This window comes from Schistosoma haematobium, chromosome 1, assembly GCF_000699445.3.
Source record: "Schistosoma haematobium chromosome 1, whole genome shotgun sequence".
Classification (NCBI taxonomy): domain Eukaryota; kingdom Metazoa; phylum Platyhelminthes; class Trematoda; order Strigeidida; family Schistosomatidae; genus Schistosoma; species Schistosoma haematobium.
This window is the reverse complement of record NC_067196.1, coordinates 35,066,901-35,092,374: the sequence shown is the minus strand read 5'-3', so window position 1 is coordinate 35,092,374 and position 25,474 is coordinate 35,066,901. Positions and strand designations below refer to the sequence as shown.

Below are 25,474 nucleotides of genomic sequence, written 5' to 3'. Positions count from 1 at the left end.
AATTTACAAAATATTATTTTTAGGAATTCAATTTCGCTGTATATTACTTTGGTTTATGTATCTACAAATCATTGATATCATTAAATTCAATGCAATGAATTCATTGTGTTCATCTGAAAAGAGGAATAATTCAGATCAACAAAGAAACCTATAGTTCAAAGTTATCCGACATGATTAAGATTATAGAAATACTATTCAACAAACAAATGGTATAGTTAAACTAGGTATTGTAGAAAGTAGAGAAATGACTTATTTATAACGCCGTTGGATGCTAGCTCAGTGGTCTAGAGGTTAAGCGTTTGCGTGAGTGACCTATAGGTCCTGGGTTTGAATGTCGCGAGGCAGGATCGTGGATGCTCAATGCTGAGATGTACCGTACTAGGACGAAAAGGTTTTCCAGTGTTTCCAGGTTTTCCATGGTGGTCTAGCTTCAAATGACTAATGAATTCAACTATTAAATTATTATAGAATGGTTTTTTAGTGATGAAAGACCACGAAGTTTAATAAATAAGAGCCTAGTTTTGACATAAAGGTATCATTACCAAACAGTTATTTGTTTACTGAAGAGCATTAAATAAAACTATTTGATTAGACTTACTGTTCATTACATTATGAAAAATGGCTATGGATAACGACTAATTAAGTAAGTCTACCGTTTTATATTCACAAAGGTGAGACAGACATTACTTCCGAATGTTACTTACTACCGTTAAGTTAATATCTGACAAATAATAGTTCGGTTACACGATGAATCGACGAAACATTTTCTAATATATTTATCAACTGTCAATACCAGTTAGAGAAAATCAGTTTTCTAGTATTTCCTTTCTCACTTAAGAATTCTTTCAGTATTCGATTTCGTTTAATCTAGAGCTTGAAGTTTTGCTATACCGCTTACAACTTGATCACTCGAACGCTTGAACTATCCATGTCGCAAGTTAGAAGATGGAAGATGAGCAGAAAGAAATCTTATTTCATCTAATGTCAAATATGATACAAAACACTCGGGTATTTATAGTTTTCAGTAAAAAAGAAATCATTCACAATCATCCAGTATAAATGCAGTGGTTTTTAGAATTTTTCTAGTCGGAAAGTTACACGTTGAGATTGTGGAATGTTCTTCGAAAAGATGATTGGATGGGATGTTGTCGGTTCTATTAGAACTTCTTAGAGCTTCCATGAGTTCATCGGGAGCCATCCCCACAGATTTATGTAACCCAACATGGTATCATACAAATAATTCGTCGATAGTTTGTATGAAACATTGTTCAAACTTATTTAGTTCACATTCATTTTTAGTGTTTATTACTCTTAGAGTTTAAAAAGGTCAGGTGACCAAACAAGATTTGATCTACATATAATAAGTTTACCTAAAAGTAACTTCAATAAAATTCTATTCACAATGAATGCACAAAATGTAAATGAGAACATCCAATGAAATTAATGCATCACTTTTATCGAATACTTTTTTTCATGAGGTTGGTAGATACGGAGGATCCACATAGGGGAGTTGGAAAACCCCGATTCCAAACCAATGGTGCACATGTGCTCCAGTGTCCTGAGAGAAAAAATGGCGTGTGAACCAATCGTTGGTCACCGGCTATCATTGGACCGCAACTCCCTACGTTTCTCCACTGCCTTGTGGATCAGACCTTTAGGTCGAAGGTTTCGGGTGTGGCCCCCTAAGAAAACCATCTGCTTCGGTCTGGGCATTCAGGGAGTATTATGGCGCACAGACAAATCAAGTGACTTGTGTGGGGCATATGTATTCGGTTCCCCTTTGTATCAACATTTATGTGTTCAAACAAATAAATAAATAAACTGAAAACTTACCGTGAATCACAGTAAACTGTATCGATTTAGATTTTAAGTATACATTTAATAATTGTGAAAATTGAGTTTTGGTCAGTTTAACCACATCAAAATTGCCAATTTTCACTATCAAATCACCTGGTTGTAATTTTGTTTTATTTAACTGATTGATGCTACTTCTGGTTACCTGTTGATTAACAAATAAAATAAAATACGCTTCAGAAGCATTATGTTTCATATGAACTATGTTTATCTAGAAGTTAATTATGATTTGACTTTTGATTGTAATCAGATTTAATTATCTCAAGTGTAATGGTTGAATGAAAGGATAATGGTATAATGAACTGATAATAATCGTAGATGCGCACAGATGAGAAGTCCCATTTTAGGATGAAATGGCCGTCCAGTACTTCCAGGTTTTCCATGGTGGTCTAGCTATAATATCCACAAAACCCCTTTCTGATGATAATAGATAGTTTTATAAATTAGTTATTTGTGCTTATTCAAAATTCTTATAGTTAGATAAACTAAATTTTTATTTTAGATAACATGGTAAGATTTCATTGAGTGATTTATATTTTCCTTCATTATTTCTCATGCTGTATCTTGTGTGTGTGTCCCTATTCAGCAATTTTGATCTTAAAAGCACAATATTTAGACAAAATTTGTGATCGCTTTACATGTTTTTAAACAATCTTAAATAAAGAAAAGTTTGATCAGTTTCTACTCACATAACTAACAAAATTCAGTAAATAAACCTAATTACCTTACTTCACTGATCGTTTGAAGTTTCAGAAGTGACACATAGATCATTTTCTAATACAAAAAGTATTCATTATGTGTAATATAAGTAGTTCTTTTTTTCATTTAAAAAAAAAGCAAAACATTCGAATCATTTACCTACCTGATTAACCAAACATCCATAATTCGTATAAAAATAAGTGAATCCATAATCATTTTCTTTTTTAATCAAATTTACAGTTCGTAGAGAATTGCAACAATTTGAACAAAACTTTTTCAATGAAAAACAATAAAAAACAGTGTAAACAAAATGTGGAAAGCAGTGAGTTATTTCATAACTATAGCGTATATATATATGTATATATATATCAGAATGGGTTTTGTGGAGAGTTTTAGAAATTTCACAGGTTGAAATCATGAGTCAGTTGAAGCTAGACCACCATTGAAAACCTGGAAGCACTGGACGGCCGTTTCGTCCTGGTATGGGACTCCTCGAAGTTGCGCCACCGTACACCATTGTCTTCAGTGAGTTGTTATCTCACAACAGACCGGTTGAACTCCACTGGTAACGGCTTCTCACTAGAACTCCAGGAGTTGTGAGATAACGACTCACTGAAGACAATGGTGTACGGTGGCGCAACTTCGTGGATTGGTTGAAGTTAGACATTAACACCGTTGGATGCCGGCTCAGTGGTCTAGTGGTTAAGTGCTCGCGTGCGAAGCCAGTAGGTCCTGGCTTCGAGCCCCGCGTGGTGCGGGATCGTGGATGCGCACTGCTGAGGAGTCCCATACCAGGACGAAACGGCCGTCCAGTGCTTCCAGGTTTTCAATGGTGGTCTAGCTTCAACTGACTCATGATTTCAACCTGTGAAATATATATATATATATATATATATATATATGCAGTTATATTTTGTTCATTACTGTCCAGTATCATGTATTAGAAAACAGAAGTTCTTTGGAGAATATCGAAAGTTGAGATAAGACTAATTTTAACCAGTTAAATATTGATTAACGACAAATATATCACGACGTTTATTGCTATGAATAAACTAGGCTAGGTAAATCAAATTATAATGTAGTCTCTTAACAATAATGTTGATTAAGAAATGTAACGATTGTCTCAATCACTAATCAGTGATGTTTAATAAGTGTTTACTTTAAAAAAAGCACAAATTCCTCATGATTTTATAGTTATTTGATAATGATCATGCTGAAGTAAAATCCTTTAAAGTTATGGTCTTGTGGTGTGTGCTACTTATATTGACATAAGTAGTAGATGATGTTAGTCGTAAACAGAAGGTCTGGCAGCAGAGAGACAAGTGGATCGAACAGTAAAGAATGGAAACAGAATGCAATCTGTATGAAAATGCAAGAACAATGAAGTCTGAATCGTTTTGAGACAATTGGTGGTTATTTTGCAAATTAAGCATTTACTATATGATTGTTAGATTTTATTAACAAGTCCTGTAATTTTGTGTTAAATACATTCGATTGTCCCACTGGTGTTCTTGTTCACTGTAGTCTTTTTAATGATCATTTTATACTAAACATCTAGAGGTATATGAAAGTACAATATTACAGTATGTTTATTTTTAACCTTAAACTTTCTATAATCAACACAACACTTGCCAATTTAAACCATTTTAAAGCAATTTATATATTTTATAATTAATGAGTGAGTAAAAATACTTTAGTCAAGAAGTCATAACAGTAAACAATGAGATGATAAGTAAAAATTTCAGATTTGTTCCATTTGAGTTCTGAGTTACTACTTTGATCCTGATAAAGATTATTGATTTATTGTTCATGATCTATCAGACTTTAAAAAGGATATAAATTACTAAATATAATCAATATTCTAAAGAAATACACCGTTTTCCACATATCCTCAGTAGTTTTGAAGTATGTTCCACTATGATACTGTAAATGATATGGATTTCCATTGACTAATTTTCTCAAAATCACATAAGAGTGTCATACATTGAAAAGTTATGACAGACCATGAAGATATTGGTGAAAATTGAAAATATTAAGTTTCAAGATAAATGTACCTAGAAGTTTACCTGTGTGCAAGATATTTCTGATAAGATTTACTTTAACTGTGAAATTATTTCGTTTAATGTAGTACAACTGATTTTCTGATTATTGTATGATGCTTGTTGATTATGAGCAACTTAATAGAAGAAAGAATTTATTTGTAGCTAACCATTTAAAAAGAAACCAGAGTAAAGAACATTTAGAAATTATGATTTTCTCGAATTTATCCCCTTTTGATGCTTGACGTTTAATAATATCTCTGATCGTAAACGACTCCTATTTAGTAACATCATCCACTAGATAAAAATGTAATAGGGTACCCCTCACTATTTGGTAAATATAGTTAAAAAATAGAGGAAAATACAAATGGTTTATGAATCAGATATAATGATTATTAGTTTATGGCTGTCATTCGTGAATGTAAACGACAGTGATCTAAATTATCGAGGGCTTGCAGATTTTGTTACACTAGTGTCTCAAAATGTTTATACTGATGCCTACTTCTATACGATTAATTTCAACACTTTTTATCCTTGATTTATATTACATTACCGTTTTGTGATATGGACTGGTCCATTTATAAGCAGTGTGACGATGTTATATTAGGAAAAGCAAACTGTTAGTGTCAAATAGACATGCATCACAGCTTGAACTTTCTTTAATGATATGGATTTTACCAAGACCTAATACTGAGTGAATCTCATTACGGTTTGTGTTAATTCGAGTGGTGATTTCTTCTATCGTTAAGTTTAACTACTGATCCATTATAACAGGATGACAGAATACATTTCCCTGATTTGATAACAGACATAATTTACATCTTAATTAAATTGCAGAGATAATAATATAACATAAAAGTAAGGTCATTTACTTAAAAATAGGGTTAATAAGGTATATTACATTCTTTAAGTAATACACTCACGTGTTCCATGTAGGATCTCGCAAATTTCGATCCGTTCTGAGATTCAAAATCTGAAGTTATCTTTTTTGGCGACAATTCTGAGGAACTGCTCATTGAAGAACACAAACTGAATGATCTCGGTTCATAAAAATGTTTGGCATAGTTACGATCTTCGTTTACAGAATAAATTCCAGGAATTCCTAGTCCTCGAAGTAAAGTAACTTGAACAGCGCTGCCTACTGGAACCTTGGCTAACAACTGTACAGCATATTCAGGAGTGCAGCCGGCTAAACGACATCCACCGGCAGCAAGTAATATATCACCAGGTCGTATCGAATTATTCTTTCCACGTGATTGGACTAAATCATTCTCATATGTCATTACATCATCACTCACACTTCGTATCTGTAATAAACGTTGATAGAACCCTTCTTGCTTGTCCGATAAATTAGATATAACGTTGACATCTAATATACCATTTGGAATAAATGTTATAACTCCACTCAACGTCAACCCAAAGCCAGAAGATTTTTTAATTAAACACGTATCAATTAGTTTAACACTACTCGATGATATCATCTGTAATCAATCAGAATAAGAGGACGAGTATTCATATGAATGTATAAAATAATATTAAACAGAATAATAATTACACAATAATTCTAAAATGAGAATTTTACATCTTTCAGGCTGAAATATACTCAGGTAGCACTCAACCATTTTCACCACTTAGGTAATAAAATTCAGTGTTCCAAACGGCAACAAAGAAAGAATTTTGTTGTATATATATATATATATATATACCAGAATTCTACAACAGTCGAAAACATTTGTTCCAGATTAGTTTTAATAATAAATAAAGCTTTTCAATGGGTAGTGTTTCGTATATACTCGACATTGGATATATGTTAGCATATGCTTGTAGAGTGACATGGATAATTAGTAACTTATTGGGAAGTGATCGTTTCCTTCCTCTAATAGAGTTTTGATTATAAATAATATTTTATTGGGCAAAATGATTTACGTATTTTATTGTGATTAAGGTCATGTACAGAGTTTTGTGAAAATATAGCATTACGAACAAAATATAACTCTTAAGTTAATTACATAAATATTTAACTTAGTTTATGATTGACAAAACAGCTGGTAGATAAAGGTAACTCTTAAAAAAAGTTACAAGACAGATTTTACGATTGTTACTATTTATTATTACAATTGAAACAGGAGAATCATTGCGAAACCAGCCTAAAAAACTGAAATACTCGTCATTTAATAGATTCCATAATTTCCTATTCTTGAGTCAGGTAGGCATATATTGATCAGTTAGCGTGACCTGATGACTAGGAAGATATTATCTGGAATAGAGCTGCTGAATAAAATAGAACTTTCTTTTTAGAAGCAACTTGTGCATCACATAATTGTAATAATAATATCAACGTTCTAATATTGATTGCCCATAATCATTAGATGGTAACTGTTATATAGTCCTTTGAGAAATGTTCAAAGATACAGTCTTAAAAGTCTTTTCATTTCTCATAATTTATTTTATTCATATAACTTCTTATCCCCATTCTGTAAAGGATAAACAGATGGGTCTGAACTACTTGACAGAGTAATACCTCGTAAGTCACATACTAGAATAAACATGTTAATAAGATGTAAAATTTAGAAGAGTGTTTTCATGATAGTATTTGCTAGTTCTATTGCTTTAGTTAAATACTTTTGTATAGTAAGAATATTTATACAGAACTGAACCTAAGAGTTAAAATTTCCTCACAAAGAAAGATACCTTTTTCAGATAGACTAGATCTAGTTATTCAGGCTTCGAATTTCAGTTAAGTTTTCGACTAACGTTTTCATTATCAAATGTAATTCAGTAAAATCTGTCCCCATTCACGAATATCATCTGTGTCAGGTTTTCGAAATGGAAATTTGAATGTAAGCCGTTATTCAATCAAAAAAGTTACAATTCTAATGTTATTGATCCAACGATAAATTAATGCAGTTCACATAAGAAATGGTGGAGAAGTTTTATAGCTGAAGTGGATGATAGCACATATACTGACAAAATCACTGCGATCATTCCTATGCAAACCGAAGGACAAAATGACAAAAGAAGAAAAACCAAACATCATCTACAAAACAAATTGTGCCAACTGCGAAAAACACTATATCGGACGAAGTGGACGCCCTCTTCATCTTCGCCCGCATGAACATCAATTAGCGGTCAAACGCCATGACATATTCTCACTTATATCAACTGTGGACACATATTTGACTGAAAAAATGTGGAGATCTTGGATAAAGGCAATTCTGAAAACACCAGAGAATTTTTAAAAGCTTGGCACTCAGGTTAATCAGCAATCAACGAACACATTGACATCGACCCATTATAACAACCAATCGGAAAAATTATGGACAAACATAGGACCGAAAATCAAACCAATGGGAGATACAACCTAAATAAATAAGCAAAAAGTGAAAGGTTTGAGGTCAACAAAAACCAATCAACATCGAGGTCTACAGGACAATCTATGAACCACATGTGGAGAAACTCAAACACTGAACTTCTACCTGACGTTTGTGCTGATGATGTCTTTCAGAAGAACGATGAAAGGTCCATGACTGAAACATCCAGCCCAGACAACAAAACTCCATCAACACCATTATGTTTTTATTCTTCATGTCTATTCCAAATATTGCTTATTCCATCCATTTATCATACAGTTGATGTAGGTTTGTAAAAGTTATACAACAGCACTTCATCGAAATAAAATACCTACTTTACAGATGATTGTTTTTAAATTTTCAAGACAATCAAGCTGAGAGATTTTATTTTCTCAACATTCAGAATTATCATATGTAACAATTGAGAATAGGTATCATAACAAGTATGAAGAAAGTATGAAACAGTTATTGGAATTTCCAAACAGTAATTTCTATCATGATTCGTTCATTTGTTTCGATTTTTTTATGATAACAATTATATTACTGAAAAAACCTGTGAGTAGGCCTGAACAACAAACAATTAAACATAAGAGAATAAATAGACTAGAGTTTGTTGTCGACCGAGGTCATGAACGTTGTACTAACTGATGAAGAACAGTTTAAGGTAAATCTGTACGTTAAAATGTATCAAGTAATAAACTACTGGTTTAAAATTCTACTGAATTAGGTAGATATCTTTATGTAGGGATAACATTACTGTATGGATCTCATTAGATTACAAAACTTGTTTCAAAAATCAATATGCTTGTTATTTAGCTTGATTTTCCCTTAGATGCAAAGATACTCCTTTATTTTTGATAAGTTAACTGTAATCTTTGAAAAATCAGTGACTTAATACATCATTTGAAATTACTAGTTTTGTGGACATTTACATTGTTTCATCGTTTACATAAATGAAATCTATACTATTTAACGATGATCTCAGTTGTTCGGTCGGTCAGTTGCAGACTGTGGTCATACGACTGAACTCTTAATTTTAAGTTTTCTTTCTTTTTTCCATAAAGGAGCGTTGAATCGTCTGTTTCATTTTATGCTATCTAGAGTGATTTAACTAGCAGGAAACATTTCTGAAAAGCAAAGTAATAATTACTCTAAATTATGGAGAAAATAATATTATTATTTGTAGTGAAAATCAGTATTAAATCAATAAAGTAATCTGATAATATTGTTAGGTGGTCAGAGATAATCACCGGGAAATTATAGACTTAGGTTTTGTGCAAATTTACATTTGAAAAATTCCCATTTCGTAATTTAGAACAACATATATAAGCGAACAATATTGTTTCCGATTAGATATTCATCAGGCTTTACTCTAATGTACAGTCATATTTATATGCATATACGAAATTACAGTACCAATCTGTACTTTTCACTTATTTATGTAATCTATTTCACTGTTACCATTGACTCATAAACTGCCTTGATTGGTTTAATGATTTCGTATATGTATATAAATATAACTGTATATTAGAGTACAGCCTGATGAATATCTAATCGTAAACAATATTGTTCGCTTATATATGTTGTTCTAATTTATATTTATCAGCTGGGCGTGTCTGTAATCTTAAGGAAACTGATGTTCATTGGCGGATTAAACCATGTTTCACCTAGCATTACAGTTTTAGACATTATCACCTGGCAATTTACAAACTGCGGTGCAAACAACAAGATGGTTTATCATCACTGTAATATGTGCTTAATAATCACTAAATGTTTGGTTACTTTAAATATTTGTCCTTCCCTAGTTTGTGTTCCACAGAATTTTACACAAATAATGGAACAAAGAGTTAAACAAATATGATATTACTATTTAGATGCTAATGATATATTCTAGTGAAACAATCTTTTCTTTGAAATAAAAGCATATACTATGGGTTAGTTAAAACATTTAAGAAGAAAGATATTTGTATTAAGTAGTTATTACAAGAAAAATTAAGGTCAAAATGACATCGTTTGCATGTTATTAGCTAAAGGATTGCATTTAATTTAATAAGAGCTAATGGACTATATATGCATTGTGGATTGATAGTTAACCGTCGTATCAATGGAAGCTTCCATATACAACTAATTTAATTTATTTGTTGTCGGTTATTTTGAAAGTGATAACTTAATTTAATGAATAGACTGTACCAGAATTTTGACTAGTTAACTAAATAAAATACTTAATTTTAATCATGTAAATGGACATCATATTGTTCTGAACGAGAACACAAATGGGGACAATCGAATGTATTTAAATACAAAATTACAGAACATCTGCAAAGGATACAGTAAATTATTCATTTGCAAACTGTCAGTCAATTGTCGTAGACTTAACTGACTCTTCTTTTCCACACTAATCACCCTCTGTTCTTGTTCTCTTTTCTTTGATCTTCTTAACCTTCTACTGCCAGGTATTTCACTCTCGATTGATGATACATTCTATTTATATCTATCAATATCAGTAGCACACACCACAATATTACATACTTAGAGATTCATTGAATTCACTTTCAGCGACGATTATGATTAATTTTCAGACATTTTGTGAAGTGCTACACTACTATTTGAGAGGCAAATGTCTATAATATCACATATTCTACTATGTATCTGTTGGAATATCATATCCCCAGAAACTACTTAGTAAACTCATTTTTGTAATTTTATCATAGAAATTTGAATTTCTCATTTCCACACCAAAAGACCCCATGTTAACTGTTAGTTTGTGTTTCCGACATTGAAGAACCTTAAATGTCATTGGTTCGTTTTCACTTTTGGTACACTACACTACTTTTCATCATCTAAGATGTAAATCGTCAAGTTTAGTTTATTGTCATTAAATATTTACCTAGTAAACTTGTTGATACTTTCAGAAGTATGAACTGAGACTATGAACAAATTCTTGCTTTATAATAAAGGAAAGATTATTGATTACTTAAAAGATGGGTTTGTCATATTTTTGAAAATATTTATAAAATATTTTTACGTTCGACGTTAGTATGTTAATAACATGCTGAAGGAAAATAATGAATCTAAGTTTGATGATAGATGGAATCCATTGTATAGATTTATATGTCATCTTTAAGGAAGAGAGATGTCTACTAGGATTCGAACTAGTATTACTATTAGAAACATTATCATCTGGCAATTTAGGCTATGATTGATCTGCTGTAATGTTGAAATATTTATACTAATCAAGATTTCATTGATTATTACCAGCTGAGTAATTAACGTTTATTTAACCAGTAAATTACAGTTTTCACTTAACACAAACATATCATTATTAAACTGGAATACCACTAAGATTAATTATCATTATAATCACATAACGTTTAGCTTGTATTAATTATCAAAGAAAATTAACTAATCACTTACAGGATCCCAAGCACTGTATCTAGATGTATAAGCATTTTTAAGTGGTTGTTGATTTGGGTGAACCGGTGATGTTGAGGATGATAATAATGCAGGTGAATTATTTTCTGATCTTGTAAAACCTCCAAATTTCGATGAATATTTCAAAAATCGATGAAAATGATTTTTCAATTTAAATGATGAACTTTCATTTGGTGATTGACAACTATTTTTTAAACCATATTTGACTGAGAGTGAACTATTGTTTATGTTTTCTGAAGGATATTTCAAAGTTTCAGTGACATTGATAGAGTCTAAAATAGAAACATTTCAATATATTTTTCAAATGTATTGTCCACACTAACCAATAATGCAAAAAAAAACTTAGAAAATCATTAAATAGTTATCATATAGCGTGAATGAGGACTAAAAATTGAACATTGGGATAATATTCTAGGGATCCATAAAATTTTACAATAAATAATCTTCTTAACTTTAGATCACTATGTAATCGGCGAAACGCAAATTTCGGTAACTTTATGTATAATACGCTTTATAATTCGTGTTGTTCTTTTGGATATTCGTTTCACAGAGTTGAGTAAATTATGTTCAATAATTCAATTCGATGTTGGCCAATGAACTATTGAAAACTGATAAGAACTTAACAATTGTTTTTTCAGAGATCGTGGTGGGAAAGTTACTGTTAGATTATAAAATCATAGTACAATTTTCCGGCTATATTCAGAACCAAATGAAGTTCAATCGTAAAATACTCGCTATGAAATATTTGGCTATTATTCCTGACAGAGTTTTAAAATAGAATGTGACAGTTGTTCTGTGCGCCTTGGTTTCTATTGATTCTCAAGCTAAAGTTAATCCGTAAGGATATATATATATATATCACTGCTAACTTTGTTTCGATTTAGTTCGTTGATGCCGAGAAATTACAGTTTAGTGAAAGATGGAGAGAAAAATGGAAATTATTAACACGTGACAGAGAATTCGGCAATGAATTATTTAAGACTGTCTATAAATGTATATACGTTAGACATACAGGTTTATTAGTTGTGATTGATTGGTCACTGACTAATGAAGAATATCATGTTTGCTTATCCGTTGTTGCTGAACGAATTCAGAGATCGGTTACTACTAATTGATAGGACAACTGTAAATACCGCAGTCCTAAAGAAGGTCAGTCGACACTTGAACATGTCAGTAGTGAAATTCAAGAGCGTGAAATTGGTTGATTTGAGTTTTAATCTCACATATATTAGCACTCCTTTTAAATAAATTACTCGGGAGCCTTGATGATGAGTGCCAACTAGGACGAAACCTATGTTTAGGGTTTCCTGCTAACTATATTCAACCCTTTAATTGGTCATTTAGTAAGCCCATTCATAGCGTCTTTAATGGGTATCGAGTAGAACAATAATATATTAATACAGAAGCAAAGATCTGGACTTATGCTCTCAAACGATTTGGTCCAACGTGGACCATTTTGGTGATGTAATATTAATCTCTGAGACATTTTTTTTAATGTCCTGGCTTTTGACTTGTAGCTTTAATAAAGATTCTCCGTTTGCTCCACCACCCATCTTTCAATTACAGCAAGGATTTTTCTAGTTCATTTCTGACTGTATTTCCATGATTATTGATACTATTGTTAACGTAAGTGTGTTTGATACTAGGAAATAAACGTTTTAACTACTACCAAATTGGACATATCAACTAAGGCCATCAACATTAGGGCGACAACCATTATGATACATTAACCATTGTGTCGTCATTACTATCTATTGGCATGTGTCCTTTACGACTGATAATGTCGAAATCTCTCTCACTCAATCGATTTGTGTGTAAATTTAATTCGTTTGATCATGAAAAGTATTGATGAGTTCTATTCTAAAAGTAAATAAACCTGTCTTCTTGGTCGATACTTCATATAAACTGACTTTTGTAAAAGTTTTTAGTAACAACATCTTATTGATGCAAAATAATCCATATGTGAAAGATTCAGAGCACATGAATTCAAGTGAATTTACATGGTCTTATAGTCGATCTTAGTGATCCAAAACTGTCTTGACAGAACTAAATATGTATTGGACTAAAAGTTGAAGATATAACATTTAAATACCAAGCGATAACAGCGTGTAATGTTGAAATATAAAGTCTTGAATAAGACACTTTTAATGTTAAAAAAAATGTTGTAATGATATTCTAAATGCATAATAATCCAATGAAACTGAATGCATAGGACAGAGCATAGAAAATTGAACAATGTCCGGTTACACAGATCTTCAAACAATAAAGAATCACTATCCATAAATCACGTAATCTTCAAAGAAAAACTAATCAAAAGAGTTACACTGGTTGGAAATAAAAGGTGATTGGGGCTCAGTTTGAAGTAAGTCCAAAAAAAGAATGCACTATGATCATGAAATATTTATGTTGCATATATAATGAATGCATATAATATAGAATAATGTAATCACTATGGTAACATTGAGATTGACATCTACAAATTTATTTCTGATGTATAACTAATGAATATTCTTGTATACATTGAACATAATTATTTATCACCAATTGACGTCAGTATAAAATACAATAAATATGTAATTATTACTAATATTGAAGATTTGTTAAGATTCTTCAGTTTAACTTCCAGATGTTTTTTCTTATACACTAATATTATTTGGAATATTGAACATCAAAAGAGCTCTGTATAGTTATCATTGTTTCTTATTTATAAGGTCACAAGAAATGTTTAACAACGAATTCACATCTTGTTACTCATTGTTATCATTCTGAACTACGTATGTCTTACAGTGATTGTAACCTCTAATATTATATGGTATTTTAACTGATATCAATTTTATGATTTGAATTTTTAATTTCATCATTAAAATGATCAACTGAATAAAAAAGTAATATACATATATAACAGACAAAATCGACATCTCTTAACTTTGTCATTTTATGTTAATTGGTCTAGTGGTTAAGCGATCACGCTCAAGACTGATAGATTCTGGGTTCGAATCTCGCGTGGCGGGATAGTGGATATGAACTGCTGAGGCATCCCATACTAGGACGAAACGGACATCCAATTCTTCCAGGTTTCCTATAGCGGTTTAGCTTCAACTGACTCATGATCTCAACCATTGAAATTAACACAATATCCACAAAACCCCTTCTGACACTAATCAACATATGCTCAGTAGTTCCTGGCTTCAAGAGGTATTTCCTGGAGTTCTGATGAGAAGCAGTGACCAATGGGGTTCAACCAGGTCTGTTGTGAGATAGTAACTCACTGAAGACAATGGTTAACATGTCGCACAATTTCGTGGATTGGTTGGAGTTAGACATTAACACCGTTGGATGCTGGCCGGCTCAGTGGTCTAGTGGTTAGGCGCTCACGCACAAAACTGATAGATTCTGGGTTCAAATCTCGCGAGGCGGGATCGTGGATACGCACTGTTGAGGAATCCCACACTAGGACGAAACAGTCTTCCAGTGCTTCCAGGTTTCCCATATCGGTCTAGCTTCAATTGACTCATAATCTCAACTATTAAAATTATATTACTGACTGAGAATGTACAAAGAATATGCATACCCCCCTCCTCACTTTGATAGTTACTGCATAATTATGTAACAATATGAACACTTTTTTTTTTGAAAGTGAAAAGAAATTGTTTAGAAAGTTTCATCATTATTATACCTTTAAATAGATAAACAAATCAAAAATTGTTTTATTCATTGTCTGTATAAATCCATTTTGTTCACAATTGATTCTTGTATTTATTTCTAACAAAATAAAAATGTGAACAATTTCACTAGACAAAATTGTAATAATTAAGTGGTTAACAAAAGACTAATAAACAATGGAATATAAATATTCAATGATGAATAGGATAATTGAATTAAGGAAAGAATTACTTGAATGTGATAGAATAAAATCCTTTTTTTGTTAAATATTAGTGTGTAAGGTGTCATTGAGATTATTTTTGTTGTCGACTGATGTCATTGGTAACCATTAAAATATCAAGGAAACTTTACATAGCTATTTTATCATAGTAAATCAATAATACACGTAAACATTAACTGAATACTGAACGAAAGATTTTTTGTTTTCTGCATTGTGGTGAATGCAACGTGCAATAAAAACTGAATTAGAATTCAATAGTTTACAATTTTAACTTCATTCATTTCTCAATATAACGAGATAATTATTTAATTACACGGTATTCAACCTGGCATGGACATAATTGAAATTTACCAGCCGCTATTGCTCATTAGTCATTGCCTAAAAACTTGAAGCTTCAAGCCATATAGACTCTTTAGTATCTAATACTATGACAAAATAAACACTATCCATTCCCTAGTTTTTACAGTTACTTAAGTGATTTAAATCTGTGACGAAAATCATTCACTAGCTCACTATACATTGCATAAAAGATAAAGTACAGGATGAATAGTAAACTATTTAAAACCGAAATTATGATGACTGGAAATAATGCTGACGCTTATTGTGTATAACCGTAAAAATGATCAAAATGAATAAATATTACTTAATTGTAAATAATGATTATTATAAATTATTGTTTATGTGCTATTACCAATAACCTACTGTGGGATAGAACAAACCAGATCCCAGCGGAGGAAGAAATCAGGAAAAATCGCTGTAAGTGGACACACATTGAGGAAAGCACCCAACTGCGTCACAAAACAAGCCCTCACATGGAATCCTGAAGGCCAAAGGAAAAGAGGAAGACCGAAGAGCACATTACGCCGGAAAATGGAGATAGACATGAGAAAAATGAACAAGAATTGGATGGGACTAGAAAAGAAGGCTCAGGACAGGGTGGGTTAGAGAATGCTGGTGGGCAGCCTATACTCCATTAGGAGTAACGGGTGTAAGTAAGTAACTGAAAAACCATAAAATATTGCTTAACTGAAAATAAATGATAAAAGTATGGGATAATAAAAGTAATTGTATGAGAAATAAAAGTCCATGGAATTCAATTCACATTTATGATGATTAATAAATGTTAAGAGTTTCATATTAATATGACTGATGAAATCAATATCTTCACTAAATAATGGCACATTTGAAATAGAAGTATAAAATTAATAATTTTTGTTTCACTGAAATATTTTTTAAATAAATTATAAAAGGTAAATGGTAATTCATGTCCAAATATATTGCGTTTTGACTTACTTTGGTGTCCGTTTCCATGTGATTGACTAAAAAAAATACAAAAATTATATATATTTCAATACATTTAAAAATAAATCGGATGTAGAAAATATGTTTGTTTAATGGTTGGATAAAATATAATGCAGTTCTGTTCAAATTGCTCAATGTGCATGGCGTATGCTTTGACACAAACGCTTCAGTGAATGTTCATTCACATGAGAAAAATATCATGGGCTTTCTGAAAAGGTAACTTCGAATATGTTGTGAAACGTCGAAAAGTGAAATGTTTACAAATTGGAATATCACAAGTATATCTGTTATATTCGAGCGAACATTAAATCACGAGTAACTTCTGAGACATATTAACTGACTAATATTATCTATATATTCTTACGGTATAACTATTCAACAATTAGATTATTTATAGTTATATTCCTCTTATTATAAGCTTTATTTTGACCTATAATTTATTATTGTACGATTTACGGTTCTTAAGCTGTGTTTAGTTTATCGACTAATGCCTCCCACGTTCACAGTCACTTTTTGGATTTATTGTGTACAAATGTTATTTCCTATTTTATGGTACGTTGTGGTCTGTCTTGTTGATATATAAACCGAGTATGTCTAAAATAAACGATTCGATTCATATTGCAGAAAGCTGGAATTGCGTTCTGGAATCGAGCGGTCGGGCTATGCGGACATAGGACCAATAAGGACGCCAGGTTGCTCATACCGGTCGAACGTCATTGGTTTGGCATAGTTCTAAGATTTGTATAAGTCGCATTTTGATTGGTAGATAAATCACATGATAAAAGCCGGACATAAAATCACAACAATATCATCGTTTTGTTTTCATGCACAAAAGTATCTACACATTTGTAAGGAACATGTAGATGGCTTTTGTGCGTTTGATTAACATTTCTTTCGATATAGTGAAAATATAATAAACTGTACTTAATTAAAGATTTGGATGAATTAGTCAACCATTTTTTCTGGATATTCAAACAAGATTAAAATTGTAGAAATTCATTCTAATCTTGATTACAATGTAAAACCATAGTTGATAAGACTGATAAACTCAGAATTATCAGTTTGATAGAGTTATGTAATGTATGATTGAAATACATACAAAACCAAACTATAGTAGGACATTCAAACCATAAACAAACTGAATAAGTTTTCTTACTAATAATAAGGTTATTGAACGTGTTTATCTTACATATCTATCTAAAAAATGATTCACATTGTTGGAATGGTTCATTAGATTATTTATTTCAAACTGTAAAAAAATTTCTCAATTCATCCGGCTAGTCTGGTTACCACAGTCTATAGTGTCAGAATGGGGGTGTGCGTAAATTGTAGTATTGTAACAACCACTAAGGACCTGAAAATACTGGATGAGACTCCTCAATAGTGAGCATCCACGATTCCGCACAGTGGACTCGTATTCAGGACCTTTATACTCGTGTGAGAACGCTTAGCCTCTAGACCACTGATCCAGCCAGCACCCAACGGTGTTAATGTCTAACTTCAACCAATCCACGATATTTTGCAACCGTCCACTGTTGTCTTCAGTGAGTAACTGGCTCACAACAGACATGGCTGAACTCCACTGGCCACGGCTTCCCACTAGAATTTCAGGAAATGCATCTTGAAACCAGTCACTAGTGTACATATAATTATTATTAGAATCAGGGTTAGCGGAGTCCCATACTGGAATGTAACGGCCGTCTAGTACTTCCAGGTTTTCAATAGTGGTCTAACTTAGATCGTCTCATGAATTCAACTGATACATTCTACATTGTTTGAAAAAATTCAGTAGTCCCTAATGTGTAGTACCACTGCTTCTTAGTAGTTAAAATATAAAAAATAAGCTTCTGTACCGTTGTCTACGTTCAGTTATTATATTTTGTGAAAAAGTTTGATAATTAAGATTTATCTAAAGATAATGACCAATGTTCTATTTATATGGGAACTCTCCAAAAAGGAAAAAATGGGAAACAAAGTGTGTCAACACATTTTTTCTGTGCCTTCATCATGCCACCGAAAATCGAATCAAGAAACTTCACATATTTCGACAAGCCCGACATATTCGAATCAGTAAGCCAAAATCCATATCACAAACTCTAACCAATTAACGATCATTAAATATCACTGTTGATATATGTTTCTCAAAACATGGAGAATTCAGAGTATGAAAAACAAAAATTTTTATTCATCTCATAAAATTAAGAGACAGTAATGATTTTTTTAGGGCAGCTAACATCTGTCAGATGTTTCATTTTTTATTTTGCATCTTATTACGTTTTCATTTATCAAGAACTCATAGACAATTGTTGATTAAAACCTCCTGTATTTTGAAAGTATCTTTCCCCAACTAAATAATAAATATACTGTTGTCATAGCTCTTTTTTTTAATAATAAATTAGACAAAATGATCAAAGGGTACTGGTTTGTTATTTATTTAGTCGTGAATAACTAAACTTATTGAAACGTAAAACTGCTGAAATTACTTGAAGCATAACATTTAAAATTGTTTTGTTTTAATCTGGAGTTTGATGAAATTTTGTGATTTGTTTTTTAATTTGAAAAAATGTTTCCTGAACTAAGATTACTTAAAAAACAAACATTTCAGTGTATTGAATGGTTGAATCTTCTTAATAATATTTAGATCTATAATTAATCATTCTCTTATGGGTACATATGCATCCTGTGCGAATCACCTTAATATAGTCCTAAGTCACAAACATAATAAGCAAAGATGGATAGTGGGTGGCAGTGGAATACAGGACGCTCATTTTGTTCTATTTAAGACTCATCAGCCATCTATACTGATATATCAGATTTAACGTTCACACTGAGGCTCGAAGTGGATAATGTGATGGCATTTGAAGCAAACGGCACTTAGTTCTGGTGCTGGAGTGAATATCAAACTTGGAATTCCGGTACAGCTGGCTGATGAGTCCCAAATAGGATAAAACGCGCGTCCTGAATTTCACAGCTAGCTACAATCCATTTCTGCTTATAAATCACTTCGGTTATTTTATTAGTTGACTTCGATTCTGAGAAATGTTTGAAAACAACGGGTGAGAATGAATGCAATTTTTTAATATAAACCATGTGGTCGGTTAAGATCTTTTAAGTGCTAAATAACATTTTTTAGATATTCAGTCACTGAAAAGTTTTGTTTGCAAGAAAACGTGTATTCTTCTTACTGACCGTATTCTTGGTATAGTTTACGATGTTTCAAATTCATTTAGTTCGTAGGATGTTTGTGGTAATTATATTAGTTAGTTCCTAACAACTTTACATAGTTCTAAACACTTAATTTTATCTGAAGGGTAATTCTAAGCTACTGAGAAATGTAACAGATTTATCGACAAGGTAATCATTAAAAAATCGAGTAGTGACCTTAAAATTATATATTCTTTCTTTATCAACAAGCAAGATCATAGTTTATGCAAGGAATTTGATCTCAAAATATGTTTGGATATGATTAACAAGAGCTTCAAAGTTCGTTGTAGATTTTGATTTCTGTACTATGATATTTCTATACAGAAGCTCATCTGTATTAGTATATATTGGTAAACCTGAAAAAATGTTTACGGTATTATAGTAAGAGACATTGCTAACTATATGTGTTGTGAAAAAATATAATTCGCTTAAATATCCACTTTGAATAAACAATAAGTAACAAGTTTTTATCAATTGATTTTTCTAACAGTTCATATCGAAATCAGTATCTCACGATTCGTTTGGCATCATTTCTGCTTTACAATTGAACAATTAACTCTTCCTTGTAAATACTTAACTTCTAAGTAAAGTATAAAAGTAAATTTAGGAAATTTCTGATTAAATGATTAATAGACAGTGTTACTTATAAATTTCTCCTTGTAACTTCCAAGTTATTCTAGCACAACTAATTAAATAGTTGAATTCATGAGTCAATTGAAGCTATAGAAAATCATGGAAATACCTTGAAACATTGGACGTCCATTTCGTTCTAGTATGGAACTTCTCAGTAGTGCACAAACATGACATCGCCTTATGAGGTTCGAACTCAGGATCTAATTACTTTGTCAGAATATAATTGTTGAATCAATTCATTTCATTAAATATGAATAATGTATACAAACTATTTTTTACCGATTTCTTCTTTAGTTATTAATGAAACCGATAAATGAGATAATCATTTCTAACCTGTACAAAAAATACACCAAGAAATAACTAAATCTAGAAAGCTTATAATTGAACATTTAATTAATGAAAATATTCTTCCATTCTTTTTTTTTCTTCTAGTTTTATGACAGGTATATTTAATTGTATTCGTGTTTACGTTAACTATTCACATAGCGATATAGTCAATTCCATCAAACATAATATTAATTGCCATTTTTCATATTTTTTTTTAGTTAAAATGTAAATATAAATTACTTTTTACAAGTAGCGTTTAACTGTCAAGTTATAGATAATAAATTGTTGAGAAAGTAAAAAAAAGTGTTTAGTATTTCCTCCTCTCTCCCCCACCCTTCTTTTTTCTCTTAACAAATAAGCAACAGTTATCATTTGATTAAAACTCATCACGATAGAATGATATTTTTATGTAGTATCTGCCTAACTGAAAAAAACACAACAAAAATTCAGTTGTTTCTCCTGTTTTTGTCAGTATTACGTTTGTTACTGAGAGAAAAAAAATATAGAAACTGGAGTACAAATACTTTCAAGATAAAAATAACTGAATGATAGGGATAACAGTATGTAACAACACAGATTGTTAGTTAATTCGAAAGAAACAAACAAAAATTAAGTTAGTTGATTCTGAGATATTCAAAATAAATACTATAAAATTCTTTATAATTTATTGACTGTTTCAGAATGGTTTAATAAATTAACACTGATCAGTCTCTTCGATAGCAATAAATGTAAATGGTATTCATTTATAACATTTAAAATATGTAACATGGAGTTAGGATATGATCTAAACGAATACCTTTAGGTTATATTACTCCATTTTTTAATAATATTGAAGTGACTATAACCTACTGCTCTTTTATTAGATGTGTTATAGAGTATTTAGTTGTTCACTTCAAATATAAGTTGCATTTAAAGGGCAGTCAACATAGTTAGTCTTATCTGGTACTTAACGTTTTAGTTAGCGATTTTTAGCGAGTTAGTTTGCTACGGGGTGGGATCGCTAACCCCATACTCAACCCCCTCCTTCGTCAGGGCTTGAGATTGGCAGTAGCCTCAGAGGGGCTCCAGGCGGAATACTTAATGTTGACAACACCTTATTTGCTAATTGTTACTAGAAAATGACATCATGGTGCACTATGTTTGTTTTAACGGTATCGGAAGAGATTTTCAAAAGGATTTAAATTTAATTTTTGTTCTCAACAGCACTCGTTGCTAAAATTTGTACATCTGAATGAATAATTAATATCGTTGATACATTATATAATTAGAAAATTTAGTTTATATATTATTGCATTTAATTGCCAAGAAAATAACGTCATTTAAATCATTTAACTAAAAACAGAACAAAGCAATAAAGAGGATAACTAAATGTGGAAGGTGGCTGGCAGTAAAATCCAGGATGCGTATTTCGTCCAGTTTAAGACTCTTCACCTGGATGTACCTGCATCATAGAGTTGATGTCCATTCCAGTACTCGAAGTGGATAACTCGATGGTGTTTGAAGCAATCGGTACTGGGTTCGAGTCCTAGAGTGAACATTAAATCTGGTATCCTCGTAAATTAAGCTGACGTTTCCCAAATAGGACGAACCATGCGTCCTAAATTCTACTGCTAACCAACATCTATCTTTGCTCATAATTCTTGTGACTTAAGGCAATATCGATGCAATCCACATAGGATACACATATACCAATAAGAGATTGATCAATCGCAAACCTAAACATCATTGAGAAGATTCAAACAAACAAAACAAAATGAATTAATAAGGATAACCGTTGTTTCATCTTTGTTTTGAACAGCGTTCCAGTAATTATAATATTTAATATCACCCAATCATTATAAATGTTTTTTAGCTACATTCAGAATTTATTTTTCATTTATAAGTTAATTCACTTCACATTAAACATCGTAGTGATTAAGAACTTGTGATGCATTTGTACGATCTATTAAGGCATAAACACTTTACTATTACTATTAGAAATTATATTTACTTATTCAAGGCAAATTGATATTGTAAACAAAGCAGATATTAAAATGTTTATTGTCAGCTGTTTTTGTTTAGGAAAAAGCAACTGTTCAATAATTCACAATGTAACCTGAGAAATAAACAGTTAAAGAATAAAATTAAATGAAGAAAGTTGTATTTATAATGGATCATGGAGTGAATTATACTAATAGACCATGCTCGGATTGAACTTTCTGCAAGTCATGAAACACCTCTAAACAGATTCAAAATGGGTTGAAATCTCAGTCACAAATTGATACAATACACACACAACTATTCTCCTTCAAACGCGATCTAAAAATGAATTGGTTTACAGTATTGACCCTTTAACAGATTTATAATCTCTGGACAGATTGTCTAGAGCTCATTGTTGGAAAATGAAAGCATGTTCTGAGCATTTATTTATAAATGATTGTTCTATCATCGTATTTGGTAAATCCATTCTTAATCGCAGAATTTTTATATAAACCGAACCTATCTAGTCCAGTTTCTTTCCTAATGGTATTATTTCGGTTTATTCCAGTGGTTCATCACTTGATCTTCCTTGATTCTTAAATAAAATATCTTACATCAATGTTCATAAAGTGTTGTCCAGGTATGTTTTATGTTTCGTATCGACTGTATACTCTTTTGACACTACATTCAATATCTTATGTCGCGTAACTGTGAAATGATGAAAAGATATCTGTCAACGAATTCACTAAAATACATTGAATTCAAACTGATTGTTTAGTATTCTATTCTTCACTTTTAGTTCTGTTATAACTAAAATAAAAATACTAGTTTTAATACTTTAACATACTTTAAATCTTTTTATTCTTAGTCCGTAGAGTATGAATAAAAGTCTCAGGCTTTAATTTATTTCATATGAGCTTTTCTCGTCTGATCAGTTCATTAAAATTAAGAATAAAGTCACCCAATTTCAACTCATATTAAATTTACTGGTAGTTTTACTATACATATACCTCTAATTTTTGAGTTCTATGAAGAAACATTACCTGGAAATTGTTTCCCATGTGAATTATCAGTATTGGGTTGTGGAGATTATAAAGATTTTGATTGAGATCATGAACTGATTGATGTTTGAACACCATTGAAAACGTGGAAGCACTGAACGACCATTTCGTCTTAGTATGGGAACTCCGCGATCGGAACCGTGGATGCGCACTACTTCTAGGTTTTCAATGATGGTATGACATCAATCGGTTCATGTTTACAATCTGAACATCTAAGAAATAAGTATTATGAAGTGAATTTCATTTTGGATTGACATCCCGTGAATTATAATCAAGAAACAAACAGTATCGGACAGATATTTCATTCTGGTTTGTTGAAGTACATTAACCATGTACAAAAAAATCAAGTCGCAGGCCTCTTATATCTGTTTAGAAGAGGATATCAATAAACCAGTTAATTGAAATAAAACAATCCATGTTTCACAGTGTGAATAACTAAAGTCGTCGGTTGTTTACGCCGTAAATCTCAACTCTCCTTAACACTTAAAGTTTTATAAGTTCGTATTAAGTTAGGTACAGCTGATTCATATCTATTCATCCAGCTGACGAGTTCCAACTAAGACGAAAAGCGCGTTGTGAATTTCACTGCTAGTCACCATCCATCTTTGTTTAGAAATAATAATATTTAAAAATATATTTCAAATCAATCAAAAATAAACTGCTCTTAAATGAAATAAGTAGTAGTATTGATGGTGGTGTTGGTGGTGGCAGAAATAGATGTTTTATTTCCCTGATTTGATATTCATATATGTATGAATATGTAATCATGTATGCTTGTATACGTACGTGCATATCTATCTCTTCATATTCTTTCGTCTAGTTTCGTGTGAATATTTTGGCGATTTTTCGTTTTTTTCTCTTATTCTTTCATGATCGGATTCATGAGATTGTGATTATATAACTTAACATTTTCAGTCTAATGTTGTTATGGAGAGATGTTTATTTTTGTCTTATTTACAAAGAAAAAAGTACAATACAAATGGATTATAGTTAACTGTCAATATAAACAATCTTTTTAGTGACTTAGTTGAATTGAGTATTTTATTTGTGAGATTTGTATAGCTATATGTTTTTTTTCGGAATGTTTAAATATTACTTCAGGGATACAGGAGTAAATAAGATTTTCTTTACATACTTATGCTTCATTATGTTACATAGATTTAATGTTCATTGGCAGACAATAATGAAAAGATAACAGATATTTGTTGGTTATACAAACATACAATGATTAACATTTCAAGTATTAGGTGATGACAAATTAGAATGAAGTTCCTAAGATTGAAGATTATCCATTTTTTTTATTCAGTGTTATTCTTTCTCACCTCTTTTTATTTAAAAATATCAGTGATAATAATAATAATGTTGGTTACTACTGGCTAAGAAATCTGGTATTTTAGATATTTGAGAATGCGAGTACTATACATCATATTATATCAAACAATCTTACATAACTAAAAGGATTTGTAAATGACTTAACTTTGAATCTTCATTCAAATTACTAATTTCATAAATACACTGCACAACTTTAATTTAGTTTATTTTAAAGATGAAGAATGTATTTGTAAAATCTCAGTGAATGAATTTGAAGTAAATACAACGTTTTGCCTGGCAATATGGTCTAAGCTTTCCTTGAAAAAGCTTGAACTATATGGCCAAGCGGAACGATGGATTTACGTCAAATTCATTCACTGGAATTTTACAAATACATTCTTCTTCTTTAATGTCTTACAT

The 25,474-nt window shown here is 31.3% G+C and overlaps 1 protein-coding gene across 1 annotated transcript in view; it reads right to left on the bottom strand.

Moving 5' to 3' along the window:
- The window catches only part of MS3_00010109 (uncharacterized protein), a gene marked incomplete at its 5' end in the record, with an annotated part of 56,770 nt that overhangs the window by 13,464 nt on the left and 17,832 nt on the right, over positions 1-25,474 (bottom strand). Inside the window, 4 exons of the mRNA XM_051218451.1 lie at positions 1,834-1,999; positions 2,717-2,824; positions 5,516-6,073; positions 11,357-11,646. Of these exons, the coding sequence (XP_051073851.1) occupies positions 1,834-1,999; positions 2,717-2,824; positions 5,516-6,073; positions 11,357-11,646 (1,122 nt within the window). The remainder of the gene's footprint in view (positions 1-1,833; positions 2,000-2,716; positions 2,825-5,515; positions 6,074-11,356; positions 11,647-25,474) is intronic.